At 45.5% G+C, this 14,599-nt stretch overlaps 1 protein-coding gene across 5 annotated transcripts in view; it reads right to left on the bottom strand.

Annotated features, from left to right (window-relative positions):
* MAP3K21 (mitogen-activated protein kinase kinase kinase 21) overlaps positions 1 to 14,364 on the bottom strand; it is a 54,650-nt gene extending 40,286 nt beyond the window's left edge. Inside the window, exon 1 of one of the 5 annotated variants that reach the window (XM_075924758.1) lies at positions 14,224 to 14,364. In XM_075924758.1, the coding sequence (XP_075780873.1) occupies positions 14,224 to 14,257 (34 nt within the window). In that variant the 5' untranslated portion in view covers positions 14,258 to 14,364. Of the gene's footprint in view, positions 1 to 5,468; positions 6,818 to 6,937; positions 7,885 to 11,257; positions 11,307 to 14,223 lie in introns of those variants that run through there. The other 4 variants (XM_006122045.2, XM_006122043.2, XM_006122044.2 and 1 more) reach the window with 4 other exon arrangements.
* Between the last annotated feature and the right edge of the window lie 235 nt (positions 14,365 to 14,599).

Raw genomic sequence — 14,599 nt, 5'->3', positions numbered from 1 at the left:
CTTTGGCAACTATCAAACCATTAAAAAGAGTAAACCAGTAAAACTAAAACTTGACATATTCAAACCCTACCTCAGGGAACCTGTAAGTACAACAGATCATGAGTGACCTGCATAATCTGCCACAGTTCTCATTTCAAGAAACTACTTAATACTCTCCCCCTCTTCCCAGTATGAGTCCCAGGCACATCAAAACAAATCAAGGTATGCTGCATAATATATACAAGGCATGGCCAAACTATGGCTTGTGAGTTGCATTTGGCTTTTACAGTTAAAATGTGGCTCCCGAGCTCCTCATACACCTCAACCAACTCTCCATCTTACAAGACTGGAGGTTGGGGCTTTTGCCCTCTGGCACTGTGGTGGGATTAGGGGTGTCTGCCCTGCAGGAAGGGGGAGTCTAAAGGCTTTAATCCAACAGGGAGGCCTCAGGGAAGAAGTCCCTCACCACAGCAGAGCCACCTCACAAGTTAGGTTACTGTATGCGGCTTGGAGGGTCAGTAAGTTTGGCCACTCGTATAATATACAGTCCTTTGTGAACATCGCAGTAGGGGCTTCTTGTCCCCTAAAAAACCCAAGCCTCATTGCAAAGGGAGGGAGAAGTTTTCTCCTCCCTGCACTAGATACCATTTCACACAAAACCAAGGAGCAGCCCACTGAGCAGAGCCAATTGATGTTTTTGAAATAATTTGTCAAAATTTTGATTCTCCCCAAAAAGGCAGATTTTTCATGAAAGGAATTTTTATTTATTTTTTATTTTTTTTGGGACCAGCTCTAATGAGAAGCAGGGAAGCCACTGCCAACCTGAAGACCAATGGTAGCAGGCCTCCTTCCTACTACCCTGGCAATGTCTTTTTCTCAGAAGAGTGGTGGCCAGCCCTCCACGCCCCTAATAGTTACAGCAGCATTGGCATTGCCTCTGTAGACTTAAGTAAACAAGACTGACTGGTTTATGCTTTGCTCACAACTGCGAAGCCTCTCACCACAACGAGAACTAAACACTTCTTTAAAAAATTAATCCTAGAGATTCTGCAGAATTTAATGACACTCAAACAGAAAAATTCCTGCTTGCCCTGGGCAAGTGGATTTTCTGAATCCTGACCCAAAGTACTGTATACACACACACATTAGTACAAAGTTAAAGAGAACTATTAAAGATCCCATACTTTCATCGTTTTAAACAAGACACTAGACTTCTCATTCCAAGCTGACCAAGGCCTTCCTAATTAACAATAAATGCTTGACTAAGCACTGTGATGATTCTAGAGAATGGTGTCAGTTTGGTTTTAATGACAAATCAAGAATACAAAAATAAATTCAAAGCTTCTTTTCCAATTTCCAAGATTACTGGTGGGGAAATTAAACAATGAACTACAGAGGTGAAACAGTTACCACTGCAGTTTTAGGAGAAACAACAAGGGGAGAGGTTGACTTATCAGGCCTGAGTTAAAAGCACACCTGTCAAAACACAGATTTCATAGCTACAAAGAGAACAAAGCATGATTATGCTGCCAACACTGGCACGTCTGGAGCTGATTTAACTGGAGCTATGACCCTAAACACAGAAGCATCAAGACACTTTTTGGGGGACGGGAAAAACTATGTTTTTTACTCAAATACTTTAATTGTTCATATTAGTATGTTTTACCCAGGGTTTTATTACAAAAGAGTTGGGTGCATAAAAACAATTTTTAAAACAGCTATAAAATGTAATGGCATTTACTTTGAGTTACAGGGGCAGGGATAAGAATAGGAAAGTGTGGGGCAAGAAAAAAACAGGATATAATTTAGGTAAAACCGCAAAAGTTCAAGTGTCTAACATTCAGGAAAGTCAGAAGTTTAACTCTTATGTAAAGTATGGCGTTTGTACTATCCTTATATAGCACACATTAATTTGTATTTAATAGTGATGTGTTAGGACAGTGTTTCTCAATCAGTGGTACGAGTACCCTTATGGGTACTTGAGAGAAGTCTGGGGGGGGGAATTTTGAAGAAATTTGAAGAAAACTGAATTGTGTTGCAATGATAGAAAAAAATTGTGTGTGTCTGAAAACTGTAGGTACTGGGGGTAATTATAATTATTTTTTAAGGGGTATTTTATTTTAAAAAAAAAAGGTTGAAAAACACTGTTAGGATACACAATTAAACAATGCACCTGGGCTCATTGGTTAACCTTCATGGTTACACACAAGCCCCCTGTACCTCTGGGCTGCTACCTCTGGAGGAGGAGGGGAGCAGGCAGGAGCTGGTACTTACGGAGAGCTGGCTTTTAAGCAGGCTGCCCGCCCCATCATGCTGCTGCCTCTGTATCAGAGGCAGCAGTGCAGGGGAAGGAGGGTGTGTGGGGGTTATGTAGCTCCATGGGGCTGGTGCTCATGGGGAACTGGCTTAAAAGCCAGCTCCCACCTATTCCTCCACACTGCTGCCTCTGATACACCCGAGCCACCTTTCCCCTCCCCCCACGCCATGCGTAAGCATATAACTGCTGAAATGCTTAGCTGTTACACATTTACAAAAAGCCCACATTTTTTAAACATCCCTAATATTTAACAAGAATGCTAAAATATGTGTCTCAGGACCCTCAGTGAATATTTATAATTTGTCCATCAAATTCAATAGCAGCATCCATCAACAAAATATTTCTACTGTTAAAAGCCATTTGTGCACCTAATTTTATACTGCTATGAGTGCCGGTTCTACCTTCATATATATATATATATATATTATATATATAAAATAAAAAAAAGCTTCATTTTTCATTTTAAGTATACAGCTTTTGGAAATACTAACATAGGGCATTAGAATTAGTTTTAGAAAGAAGGAAAGACTAGAGAGGCATTTAACTTTGCCCAAGTACCCTGAATAGTTCAAAGAAAGTATCCACCTACACATTTTTTTAAAAAATTACTTACTTTGCATGGCCATTTTTAGGTCAAAACCTGCTATATGGGTTCTGAAAATACATTCAGAGATAGTTATTGGATTTTTTGATTGCAGACTAAGTAGAAGAATCTAAATATTAAAGAATCCATAAGTTGCATGTTACTACTGTGCTTTCTACAAGTCAATATAAAAATTGTAATGGAATGTCTATGTTCTACCAGGGCTCAAACATATTTATTAAATTTATGACACCTATTCATGCCAAACGGTAAAACTTAAAAATCAAGTTGGATCTTTCATAATTTACCAATACTACTCAAAACCTTATCACTCCAACATAATTTTCATTCTATTTGGGCATTTAAATCATTTTAAAAATGGAAGATCAGAAGTTTTTAAACCTCTTTGTTGATTTCCATTTAAAGTAACAGAAATAGACAGACACCTGGGCACTTCTAAAATTTCTATTAGGAAAATATCTGCATCATAAGGTGGCCCAATATTTCTAAAAACCTCTTATAAAAGTAGTAAATTATGAAGCGGTATTCCTTTGTATGTATGTACAAATAGTGATATCACTGCAACAAGAACAGCAGTAATTTGGCTATCAACAATCAAATGCTCCAAAACATTTCCATTTGAGAAAAAGGTTAGTCAGAAAACTAATGGAATGTTTGGGCTAGAATTGAACCCTCTGGTTTAGCCAAGAAAAGGTCACAGAACCTACCCTGTCCAAGATTTCCAGTGGAGAAGCCTGAGTGGAGGAAATCCAAAAAGGAATTTGGAGGAAAGGAACTCAAAGCCACAGCTGTAAAATAACTCAAATATACTTACTCAAGGTGTGAAGATATTTTATAACAAGGAAGATGGGGAAGATGTTGGGGATGTAAATTGGGTCAAGCGATAGACCAGATCATGACTATTTTTGAAAAAGCCAATAGCTGTTCAGGGAAAGTGTCAGAGACAAAACACAAACTTAACACCAAACAAAATAAATGAATAGATCAGAGCTAAAGCTGTGTTTTAAAGTGTGATTTTCAGCTGTTTGTTGAGCTTCCCGTGGGCAGTTGCCCTGTTGAATTGAAATTGCTAACACCAAAGTTTAGAATTGCTTACTGCTAAGGGGCCTGCAAGCCACCTAGAGGTGGGGCATGTTCTTTCACAAACTCTCTCCATTATCACCATCACATCTGGGTCACATAGACACTGCATGTATGCACTGTATATTTTGCAATTGGATAAGTCTTGCATCTATATTTAAAAGATGAAAACGTATTGCTTAAAATTGGACATATCTGTGATGCATTTTTGTGATGACACTTAAGTGTTAAAGTGGGAAGTATGGAGGGCCACAGCATGTCTCCCCCCTTCCTCCCCAGCTAAAAGCAAAGGGTTACCCCTACGCTCATGCTTCTGGGAGCTTAGCTTCCTGCGAACACCATTTCCTCCTGTTTCTTCACACATTGCATGAAACAAGGGCATATCAAACAGGAGAGATGGAGCAAGTAGGGAGTTTGTGGGGATTGGAGCCTTCCTGCATGAAACAGTACTGACATCTGCCAGCTATACCCATTAAGTAAGTCCTAACTACTTTTTCCTCAGAACAAGGGGAGCAATGAAACTGACAGGCACCATAATTACAACAAAGTAAGAGGAAACAATGCAATGCCATGAGGTCCCTCCCCCCCCCCCCCCCCCCCGTGTACATTTGACCCCTTTATTCCCCTCACCCCACTAGGAAGAGTTTTCTCTTTCTCCACATAGATGGAAAAAGACAGATCCTGGCACCTCTCAATTCTCCTTCTCATCTGGAGATTAAGAAAGTATGTTCTGCTAAGGGAATTGAAGTAGAATAATGAATTTAGTAGCATTCACAGTAGCATTTGTTTGATAGGATTTTAGAGTAAGATAAGGATACGTTGCTGGTTATGATTTGGGTATAAAGATTTTTCTAATACATTTTCTCTCAGGGAGGTCAGAGCTTTTGTGTGGCTGTTTTTTTAAATGTTAAATCTAAATAAAATTAGGTTAGAATTTATAACCACTGGTTTCAACATGAACAGTGTGAACAAGATGCCAACAGCCACTAACATTTTAATTGCTGTTCAGAGCAAGTCCGAACAGTGTAAAAATATCATTATCTGCCAACCTCTCCTGTCCACAAGAAAACTCCCATCACTAACTCCCTCTGATGAAACTTCCAGTGTGAAATAGAGGGAAAAGTCTAGCATAGAGAAAGTCCCCCAAAAATTAACCACTAAAACACTACTTTTCACCACTAGGTCATCAGTTCAAATATGTCCCAGGATAGCAACCATCAAGTGCAGTTAGTCTAAATCCAGTTTCTAGGGGGACCAGCATTCACAAAACAAAAAGATCTTAAACATTGCTAATTTTTAGCAACTCCCGCAGAAATACCAATGATTCCTTACCCATGAAAACTGAAATACCCTCTCAATCCTTCAGATGGTTTTCCCTAACAAGAGCAGAGGAATTTCCTTTCTGAACTGAAAAAACTAGAATCTATAAATCCATTAATCTGACCGCATGTGTCACAGGGATGTGAATAGTTAAAGGGTCAGGCTTACCAGTTCTGGTTAACCAGCGAGGGCTGAAGCTGAGGGCTCTCCCGCTGGAGGTGGAGAGGCTGCTGCAGCTCCATGGGGCGATCACAGGCTGGGGCGCTCCAGCCAGCAGGAGCAGCCCCTGTCTGCAGCAGGCCTGGCCTGGATGCACCCTGGGCAAGAGCTGCTCCAGCCAGCTGAAGCAGTCCATGTCCACAGCAGGGAGGCACTTCAGCCCAGGCATGTTGGGCTCCCCTTTAATCGGTTAACCAATTACTATATTTAATCACTAAACCAACTACTGTAAATGTGATTTTACATTCATAATGCATCAGCACTAAATCATATTAATGAAAAAAGTGTGATAGAAGTTAAGAGTGTCATTCAACAGCCACCCTCATTACAAATTTAATTAAAAGAAAAATAAGGTTGGAGAGGAAGAGAAGAGAAATTAGGAAAAGACTTTTATAACCACAGAACAGACAGGGAAGAAAGTATATTATGAGTGTTCTATATTACACAGTTTTCTTTGTGTGTGTATTTCTGTCTAGGAAAATAGGACTTTGCGCTGTGTGTTCCAATTTGATATATCAACTCTGTGCTAATTTTTAACAGAGTTTTTACTAATTAGTGATATGGTTGGCTTACATATCACATATCTTGGTTACCCCAAGTATCAGCCAACTAACCAACCATGTCACTCTTGCCAGAAACTCCCACAAGACTGTCTTCCTGTAAACAAATTGTAACATTTATTTCCAATATAGCACTGCCTAATCGTTTCAGTTTATGGGGTTAACCAGTCCTCCTCCTTTCAAACTCTCTGTACTGAAGGGATATCCCCAAATGCATTACCTTAGTACAGAAGATGTCATCCCTCACTGACATTCAGCAAGATAGCTGCCCAGATTTTCCCAGAAACAATATAATGTAAATACATCTATGCAGTGTGGTGGGTGCAGTTATACCAACACCATTGCATTAAGGTGTGCTGTGGCCACAAACTGAACTTGTAACCAATTAAGATCACCATATCCAACTGGTTACAAGAAGTCAGTTACACATGTACAGGGCATCTCCGCTATAAGTTGCCTCAGTCCGTTCCGCACTAAAGTTGCTGACGCTTGTAAGAGCCGATGCGTTATAAGCCCTCCCATCCCGGGCTCTTAAGTCACGCAAACAACAAACCAACCCATTTTCCACAAATTGAAGTCAGCCGTGGGGAAAACAATTCCCGACATTAAGTTGTTTTGCTATAAGTCCACCTTGGACTTATAGCGAGGACGTACTGTAGTAAGGACAAGTCAAAGTCTTGGGCCTTCAGTCAAACTGTCCAGATCCAGCAGCTTGTGACAAATCTCTCTCTACTAGGCCACATCCCTCTCCCTCCATAAATCTGATTTATACAACAACTTCTCTCCTTTGCTGACCCTAATAAAGACATCGCTAGCCCAGCTTCTTACAAGGCACACAAAGCCATTCGGGAGACTTACTATTACTCGATTTGAGGTCTCGGTGTAGGATGGGGACGATGGCTTCCTCGTGCAGGTAGAGCATCCCGCGGGCTATCTGCACCGCCCAATTCACCAGGATGTGCGGAGGGATGCGGCGGCCCCAGCGGCTCCCCCCACCGGCGGCCGCTGCCCCTCCAAGGGCTCTGTTGAGGGAGCCCCCCCTAGCAAACTCCATCACCAGGCAGAGGTTGGGCTCCCGCAGGCAGACCCCGTGCAGCTCGATGATGTTGGGATGCTTCAGCATGGAGAAGAGCTTGGCTTCCTGCCGCACGCTCTCCGCGGTGGCCAGGATGTCCTCGTCGGGGTCCTGGCGGGCCGCTTTCACGGCCACTTCCCGGCCCCGCCAGGTGGCTCGATACACTTTGCCGAAGCCCCCCACGCCGATGATCTCCTGCAGCTCCAGGTGCTGGAAGTCGATCTGGGCCAGGGGGCCCGGCGGGGCCGGGCTCGGCGCACAGCGGCCCGGCCGGCAAGTCACGTAGTTGGCCGGGAAGATGCCCAGGCGGTGGCGGATTTTGCCCGCCCACCAGCCATCGTCCCCCGAGACGGCGGCGTCCCGGGACAGCACCTCCACCACGTCGCCCCGCCGCAGGCTCAGCTCGTCCTCGCCGCTCGCCTCGTAGTCGTAGAGCGCGGTCCAGAGCGCGCAGGCCGGGGAGCCCTCGGAGCCCAGCCGAGCCATGGCGGGGGCGCGTCAGCCGCGGCCTCCGGGCCAGCCGGGGGCGCCGCCGGGGAAGCGCATCTCCCCTGCCGCGTCGCGGCACCTGCGGGCGGGCCTGGGAGGGGGGGGGGGCGCACAGGTGCAGCGACCGAGCCGGCGGGGAAGCGGGGGGCGGGGCGGGCCCAGGCTGGTCGCGGCTCCGCCTCTGCCCGCAGCCTCATGGGACCAGCCCCGGGCCGCGCGGCTCCCGCCCGCCCCACTCTCCAGGGCCGTGCCCGCCCTCGGCCGCGCCGGATTGGCCAGCCCGGCACATGTGGTGCACAAGGACAGCGCGGGGGTGGGGGGGTCAAAGGCAGGTGCAGGTGCCAGGCCGGCTTCTGGGGCAGGGCTGCGGCTGGGAGCGGGGCCTGCTGCATGGGTAGGGGTTGGTCGAACGCACCGCCAACTCCTCTGGCCCTGGGGGAGAGCCCAGCAGGCTCCATTCAACCCCAGAGACACAAGCCTGGCTTGCGTGAGGAAGGGGCGTAGCCTGCCTTAGGCTCAGTCTGCACGGGGGTTCCGGACTGACCTCCCTATAGGTTGTAGCGCCTGGTGGATTCCATCTAGGCTGTGTCCAGACTCAGGGGTTTTTCCGGGAAAAGTAGCCTTTTTCCGAAAAAACTTCCCCTGCGTCCAGACTCAAGCCGCGTTCTTTCGAAATTAAATCGAAAACACGGCTTTTCTTTCGATGGCGGTAAACCTCATTTCACGAGGAAGAACGCCTTCTTTCGAAAGTTCCTCTTTCGAAAGAAGGTGTTCTTCAATGTAAATAGGGCTTCTTCGAAAGAGAGCATCCAGACTCACTGGATGCTTTCTTTCGAAAAAGCAAGCCGCTTTTTCGAAAGTTCAACGTGCAGTCTAGACGCTCTCTTTCGAAAGAGGCTTGCAGTCTAGACATAGCCTAAGAGTGGGACAGGCAGCTCAGACAAAGACCGTTTACTCATGTCAAAAACTGCAGTGGTTTTCAAAAGTGCAATTAACCACAGAGCAGTTCCTGGTTTGGTTAGTAGAGGGAAACTTCCAAGAAGAAAGTGCCCTTCAGATCCGCTATCTGGGGAGCTCCCTCTGGTCATTTAATCTAGTAAAGGCAATAAGGTACCAAGGTACTTAAGGTAAAGTACCTTAACAAATAAAATTGGTCCTACCTGCTGAGCTTTCAGTTCCACAGGAAAGGGGCTCCACCCTGATGCACCAGAGTAGCAGCTCTCGCTAGTCTGCTGCTCCTCACATGGACACCACCTAAGCCACATCTCTAAGAGGCAAAAATAAGTGGGCACACCCTTCCAGCAGGGAGCTATTTAAAGAACTGGCAGGGACTCAGGTTTGAATAGAACAGTATCCGTAAAAACAAATGTAGTTCCTTTGCACACCTCACTAGGGATGTGAAGGACTGGTCCACTATCCCATAAGCAAATGCTTATGGGATAGTCGACTAGATGCTACCCCCCCCTCCCCCACTTGCTGCCTCTATCAGAAAGAGGCAGCAAAGGGGGAGTATAAGAGGGGGTACTTCAAAGCAGCTTCAGGCCGGACTTAGAGCTCCACATTGCGCTGCCTCTTTGAAATGCTGAGTGCAGCCCTGGGCCAGCTGGGAAGTCCCCAGCTGATCCCGGGCTCCATGTGGCACTGCCAATTTGAAATGCTGAGGGGAACCTGGTGTCAGACTCCTCGCAACGTTTTAAAGTGGCAGCAGTGCCTGGAGCCCAAGATCAACTGAGGACTACCCCGCTGACCCCAGGCTCCATGCTGCACTGCCACTTTGAAAACGCCATGAGGAGCCCAATGGCTGTTGCTACACTTCAAAGGTGGAGGTGCCCTATTGACTAATTGAATTAGTCAATTAGTCAATATTTAACATCCTTACACTTCACATGTCCTATTTACATATGTGTCCTATAGCTGCCCTTCCCAAAAGCAAAGAGTCTTTCCTTTGGACTCAACTTCCTGTCAGATCTACTGACTTTTTCCCTAAGTAAATCCTTTTTTATCTGGATCATCTTGTCTGCCATAATTTATTAAAAGTCACTGTCTCTTTAAGTACCTGATAGGCAACCTCAGTGCTCTTGGATAGTTCTGCAGCAAGACAAAATAAAGTTGTATATTATGTTTTATGAAAATAATTTAGTTTTTAAAAATAAGTGAGTCTTTATCAGCCCTCTTCCCCTTTCTTTTAATATAAAATAAAGTCTTGTTATGAACATATATTTCATTTGCATATTTGCTTGGCATTATACAAGTATAAAACTTGATAAAAATATTCAACCATATGAACAAATTCCACATTGTATTTTATCTAGTATCAAGAAGCCACAATGAACTGAACAACTGTGGAATGTTTATCTCATGTCAAATAAAGTACTGGTAGCAGTACAATGAAAGGGTTCCCATGTTATTTAGTTGAAGTTGTTATTCCAAACTCTTTCTCACTATGGCAGAAATATAAATATTAACTAGTGGTTGTTCTATAAATATTTGTGTTGTGTGTTTTTACAGCATCTAGCACAATAGAGACCTAATCCTTCTGTAGTGCTATGGTAATAAAAATAAATGTTATATTTTACACACTCTTTCACTCACTCTTACTTTCTCTCCTGGCTCCCTCTAGTGGATTTTTCTTTAATCAGATGTATCAGTATTCAAGAATTGGAGTTTCTTGCTCTCTGGCTACATCTACACTGCGCTTTCTTGCCCAAGAACATATGCAAATGACGCGCAGTGATGAATATCACTGTGCCTCATTTGCATACTTAATGAGCTGCCATTTTGCACAAGGGGCTTTTGCGCAAGAAGGAGCAGTCTACACTGCTCCTTCTTTCACAAAAACCCCCTCTTGTGCAAGAGCCGTTCTGCCGCTTATTTTCAGGCAGAACAGCTCTTACACAAGAGGGGGAGTTTGTGCAAGAAGGAGCAGTGTAGATGTAGCCCCTTTGTGTAGCTTTCTCTGTAAGAACGAGAATGCCCAGGTGCTTTATCAGCAATGCTAAATTGATTTTTAATATAATATTGAATATCTGCATTGCATCTGTCAAGGCTGATTCCCCACTCTGGCATGATGAATGAAGAAGTGGGGGCCCACAAAAGTACCCCAAAACCTTATCTTTCCAGGCTTTGGTATAAAACTTCCCCCCAAAATCCTAAAAACCTAGATTTTGGGAATAAAAATCTGCTGCCACCATCAAGTGCTTTTGAACACAGAAACAGGGATGGACACTTGAAACCAACCCCAGGGCACCCGAAGCTCTTTTCTCTAAAGAGCTTGAAAAAGAGAGAAAAAAATATAAACTGCAGTCTGTGGTTGCTGCCTTCTAGTTAGAGGCATGCAGATATCCACAGACAGATTTTCCAGGACACAGAACTGAACCAATAGCAGGTTAATAAAAAAGAAAGAACTTTTATTATCAAAACAATACTCCTGTTTCAAGCATATTGACTAGATGGAAAAGTCACCAATTAATATACTCATGGGGGACTCCCATGGGCCAAAACTTAGTTACAAAGGAGATGAAACCCCATTTCTAAATGCGCAGACATCAGATTCCCATTCCCAAACCATAAAACAATAAAACCTAACCGATTTATCTAGACTTTGCCCTACTTACAGATGGAGAGAAGTCTTTTCTTGGAGAGGGACATGTTGTCTGTCTCCTTCAGAATCTGGAGAGTCAACTGCCCAGGGACAAAGGAAGGAAACCCAAAAATTCCTTTGTCTCAGTTTGAAAATCTCTATCTGCATTTCTATTGGCTGAATGCTACCTGGCTAGGTATAGTTAACCTCTTAGTCCCCAGGCTGCTGGCTAACCTTCATGGTTATGACAGCACCATTGGCAAACAGCCTTCTGAAATCTCTCAGTTGGTATTTGCAAAACCCCTTTTCTAGTGGAAATGTGTTGCATCCAAAACAAAAATAACCCTCCCCAACCTCCTCCCAACATACATTTAAAGAAAAATATAGTTGTAAAGTGAAATGCTCAAAAGTTAGGAAAAATCAAGTTTCCCGTGCAGTCTTAATTCAGCCCTTTGTATATATTCATGATTATGCAGTTATTAATTTCAGTGACCATAGCCTATTATTTCCACCAGAACTATTCCTCTTTCAGCGCTATTCAATGCTGTTTTATCCTCTTTATTCAACATGTGGCTCCAGGCCAGGGGTGGACAAGAGGTTGCCAACAGGACAGATCCAGCCTACCAAGCCACCAGATCCTGTCCGCAGCCACCTTGCCAGGACCCTTAGACAGAGAACAGCTCACACTTTAAAAAGCCAGCTGTTCTCCCTCCCCACTGCCATCTGGATGGGAGAAGGGAGAATTCTCATGCTGTTCCCGCCCTCCAGCAAAATTTCTTAGCTCCCGTTGGCCAGTGTCTCAGTTTCCAGCCAAAAGTAGCTAAGAATTTTTGCTGGGAGCATGGGAAATGTAGAAAGCCTTCTCCCTTCCTTCTCACGCCCAAAGCAGAGCCATGTGGAATAGCCTGCAGCAGACAGTCTCCCAGTTTTCTGCTGGTCAGCGCCTTCCAGTCAGAGCCTCCCTGGAACCCCAGCCCCTCCCTTTCCCTACCCTCTGCCCTCCTCCACATAACCAAACACTCTGCCCCCTCCCGCATCCATCCCCCCTCCCAGATCTGGCACTCCAATCTCCTGCCCCAGATCACAAACCCCTCCTAACCTAGGTCACATTCCAAAATCCTGCATCCCAGTCCTCTGCCCAAAGTCACAATTGCCTCCTTCAGCCAAACTGCCTTCTAGACCCCATTCTCCCTCCTGTACCCCAATCCCTTACCCCAAGCTCCCTTCTGCATCCAAACTCCATCCCAGATCCTGGAATTCCTCCATTAATATCCTGGGAAAGTGCAGCCCTCAACCACTTTCCAAAATCTTTGAACGGTCCCCTATCAAAAATTATTGACCCCCTCTGTCCTAACCCCATCCTCCCAGTCCCACCCCTTCTGCTGTGGCCCTGCCCCCCACAGGAGCCAAGCTGCCTCTCTTCCTCACCCCCTGCAGCATAGGAGGTTGGGCAGCAATTGGCCCCAGCCTCCCTGGCTCCAAAGCACAGGGGAGGGCGGGCGCACAGGGACAGCAATACCCACCCCCCACCCCGTACACCTACAGTAGGTATTCTGGGGGCAGACTGGGGGGTGGGGCCAAGCTGACGGTTTGGGTTAGGGGGACAGGGAGCTTAGCCTCAGGGGTGCTGGCTATAGTAGATCTGCTGTCCCATGCTCCCTGAAGTGAGAGAAGGGTCATGCCACTCTGTATCTCCAGCGCAGGGTTTGCCTCAGGAGCCCCAGCAGGTTGTTCAGCATCTAGGCCGAGGGGAGCTGGTTTCCCCCACAAACAATCCAGCCCTAGCCATGCCTCCCAGTCATTGCTCAGGTGTGCTGGATGAAGGATTTCCCCTTGGTACCCACAACCTCAGGCTCAAAGGGCAGCGATCAACAGATTGATGTCTGGTTGGCAGTCAGTTTCAAGTGGGGTGCCCCAAGGATCGGTTCTAGTGCCAGTTTTGTTCAACATCTTTATTAATGACCTGGATGAGGGTATGGGTTGCAACTTCAGCAAGTTTGCAAATGACATTAAGCTAAGGGGAGAGGTAGATACATTGGAGGGTAGGGATAGAGTCCAGAGTGACCTAGAGAAATTGGAGGATCGCACCAAAAGAAATCTGATGAGGTTCAGCAAGAACAAGTACAGAGTCCTGCACTTGGGATAAGAGAAGCCCAAGCATTGTTATAGGCTGAAGGCTGACTAGCTAAGCAGCAGTTCGGCAGAAAAGGACTTGGAGATTGCCACGGATGAGAAGCTGGATCTGAGTCAACAGTGTGCCCTCGTAGCCAAGGAGGCTAATGGCATAATAGGTTGCATTTGGAGGAGCATTGCCAGATCTAGAGAAGTTATTATTCCCCTTTTCTCGGCCCTGGTGAGGCCACATTATTGTGTCCAGTTCTGTCCATACAGAAAGTATGTGGATGCATTGGAGAGGGTCCATCAGAGAGCAACCAAAATGATTAGGGGCTGGAGTACACAACCTATGATGAGAGGCAGAGGGATTTGGACTTATTTAGGCTGCAGAAGAGAAGAGCGAGGTGGGGATTTGATAGCAGCCTTCAACTTCCTCAAGGGTGGGTTCCAAAGAGGATGGAGAGAGGTTGTTCTCAGTAGTGACAGTTGACAGAACAAGGAGCAATGGTCTAAGTTGAAGTGGGGGAGGTCTGGGTTGGATATTAGGAAAAACTGTGAGGGTGGTGAATGGGTTACCTAGGGAGGTAGTGGAATCTTCATCCTTAGAGGTTTTTAAGTCCTAGCTTGTCAAAGTCCTGGCTGGGATGATCTACAGACTGTTATCCCCAAAAAATTCTCACTGGAGACCACCCAGGGTTACATTAGTGTGGGTTTATTTCCACTAGGTAAAACTAAAGAGGAGAGAGCAGCCACCAAAAGTTTAAACTAAAGAAGATACAGAGCTATCTCTCTCTCACACACACAAACAAGCAAGCACACACACCCCTTCATTCACTCACTCATTCACACACATTCATTCCTGCCCTCAGGCACTCACACACTTACACAGGCATATGGGTTGCAGAAGGAGCCAAGGCATATGGATCCTGGAGGGTCTATCCACTCATTATGGCTGGGGAAGCTGGTCAGGAGGAGAGACAATGGCTGTAGAGAGATGTTTCTCAGGAGCAGGTGAAGAAAGAGAGAGTCTCATATGCACTTCCTCTCCTTAAATAGTGTATGAATGGCTCCTGCGACTCATTCACCTCGTCATCAGGGAGCATGCCCAGATTTCCCTTTATCCAGCAAAAGCAGCAGTCTGTGATTTCTCATCACCATGTGCTCCAGTCTTAGCAACTCCAAAAAACACATTCACATTCTCTCTCTCCATTCACTCAGGGGAGAATGCAGTTTAGCGCAAGTTACAAGCAAGATTACAAAG

This window comes from Pelodiscus sinensis, chromosome 3 (genome assembly GCF_049634645.1).
Source record: "Pelodiscus sinensis isolate JC-2024 chromosome 3, ASM4963464v1, whole genome shotgun sequence".
Taxonomy (NCBI): domain Eukaryota; kingdom Metazoa; phylum Chordata; order Testudines; family Trionychidae; genus Pelodiscus; species Pelodiscus sinensis.
The sequence above is the reverse complement of the archived record's forward strand: the minus strand, read 5'-3'. Positions and strand labels throughout refer to the sequence as shown.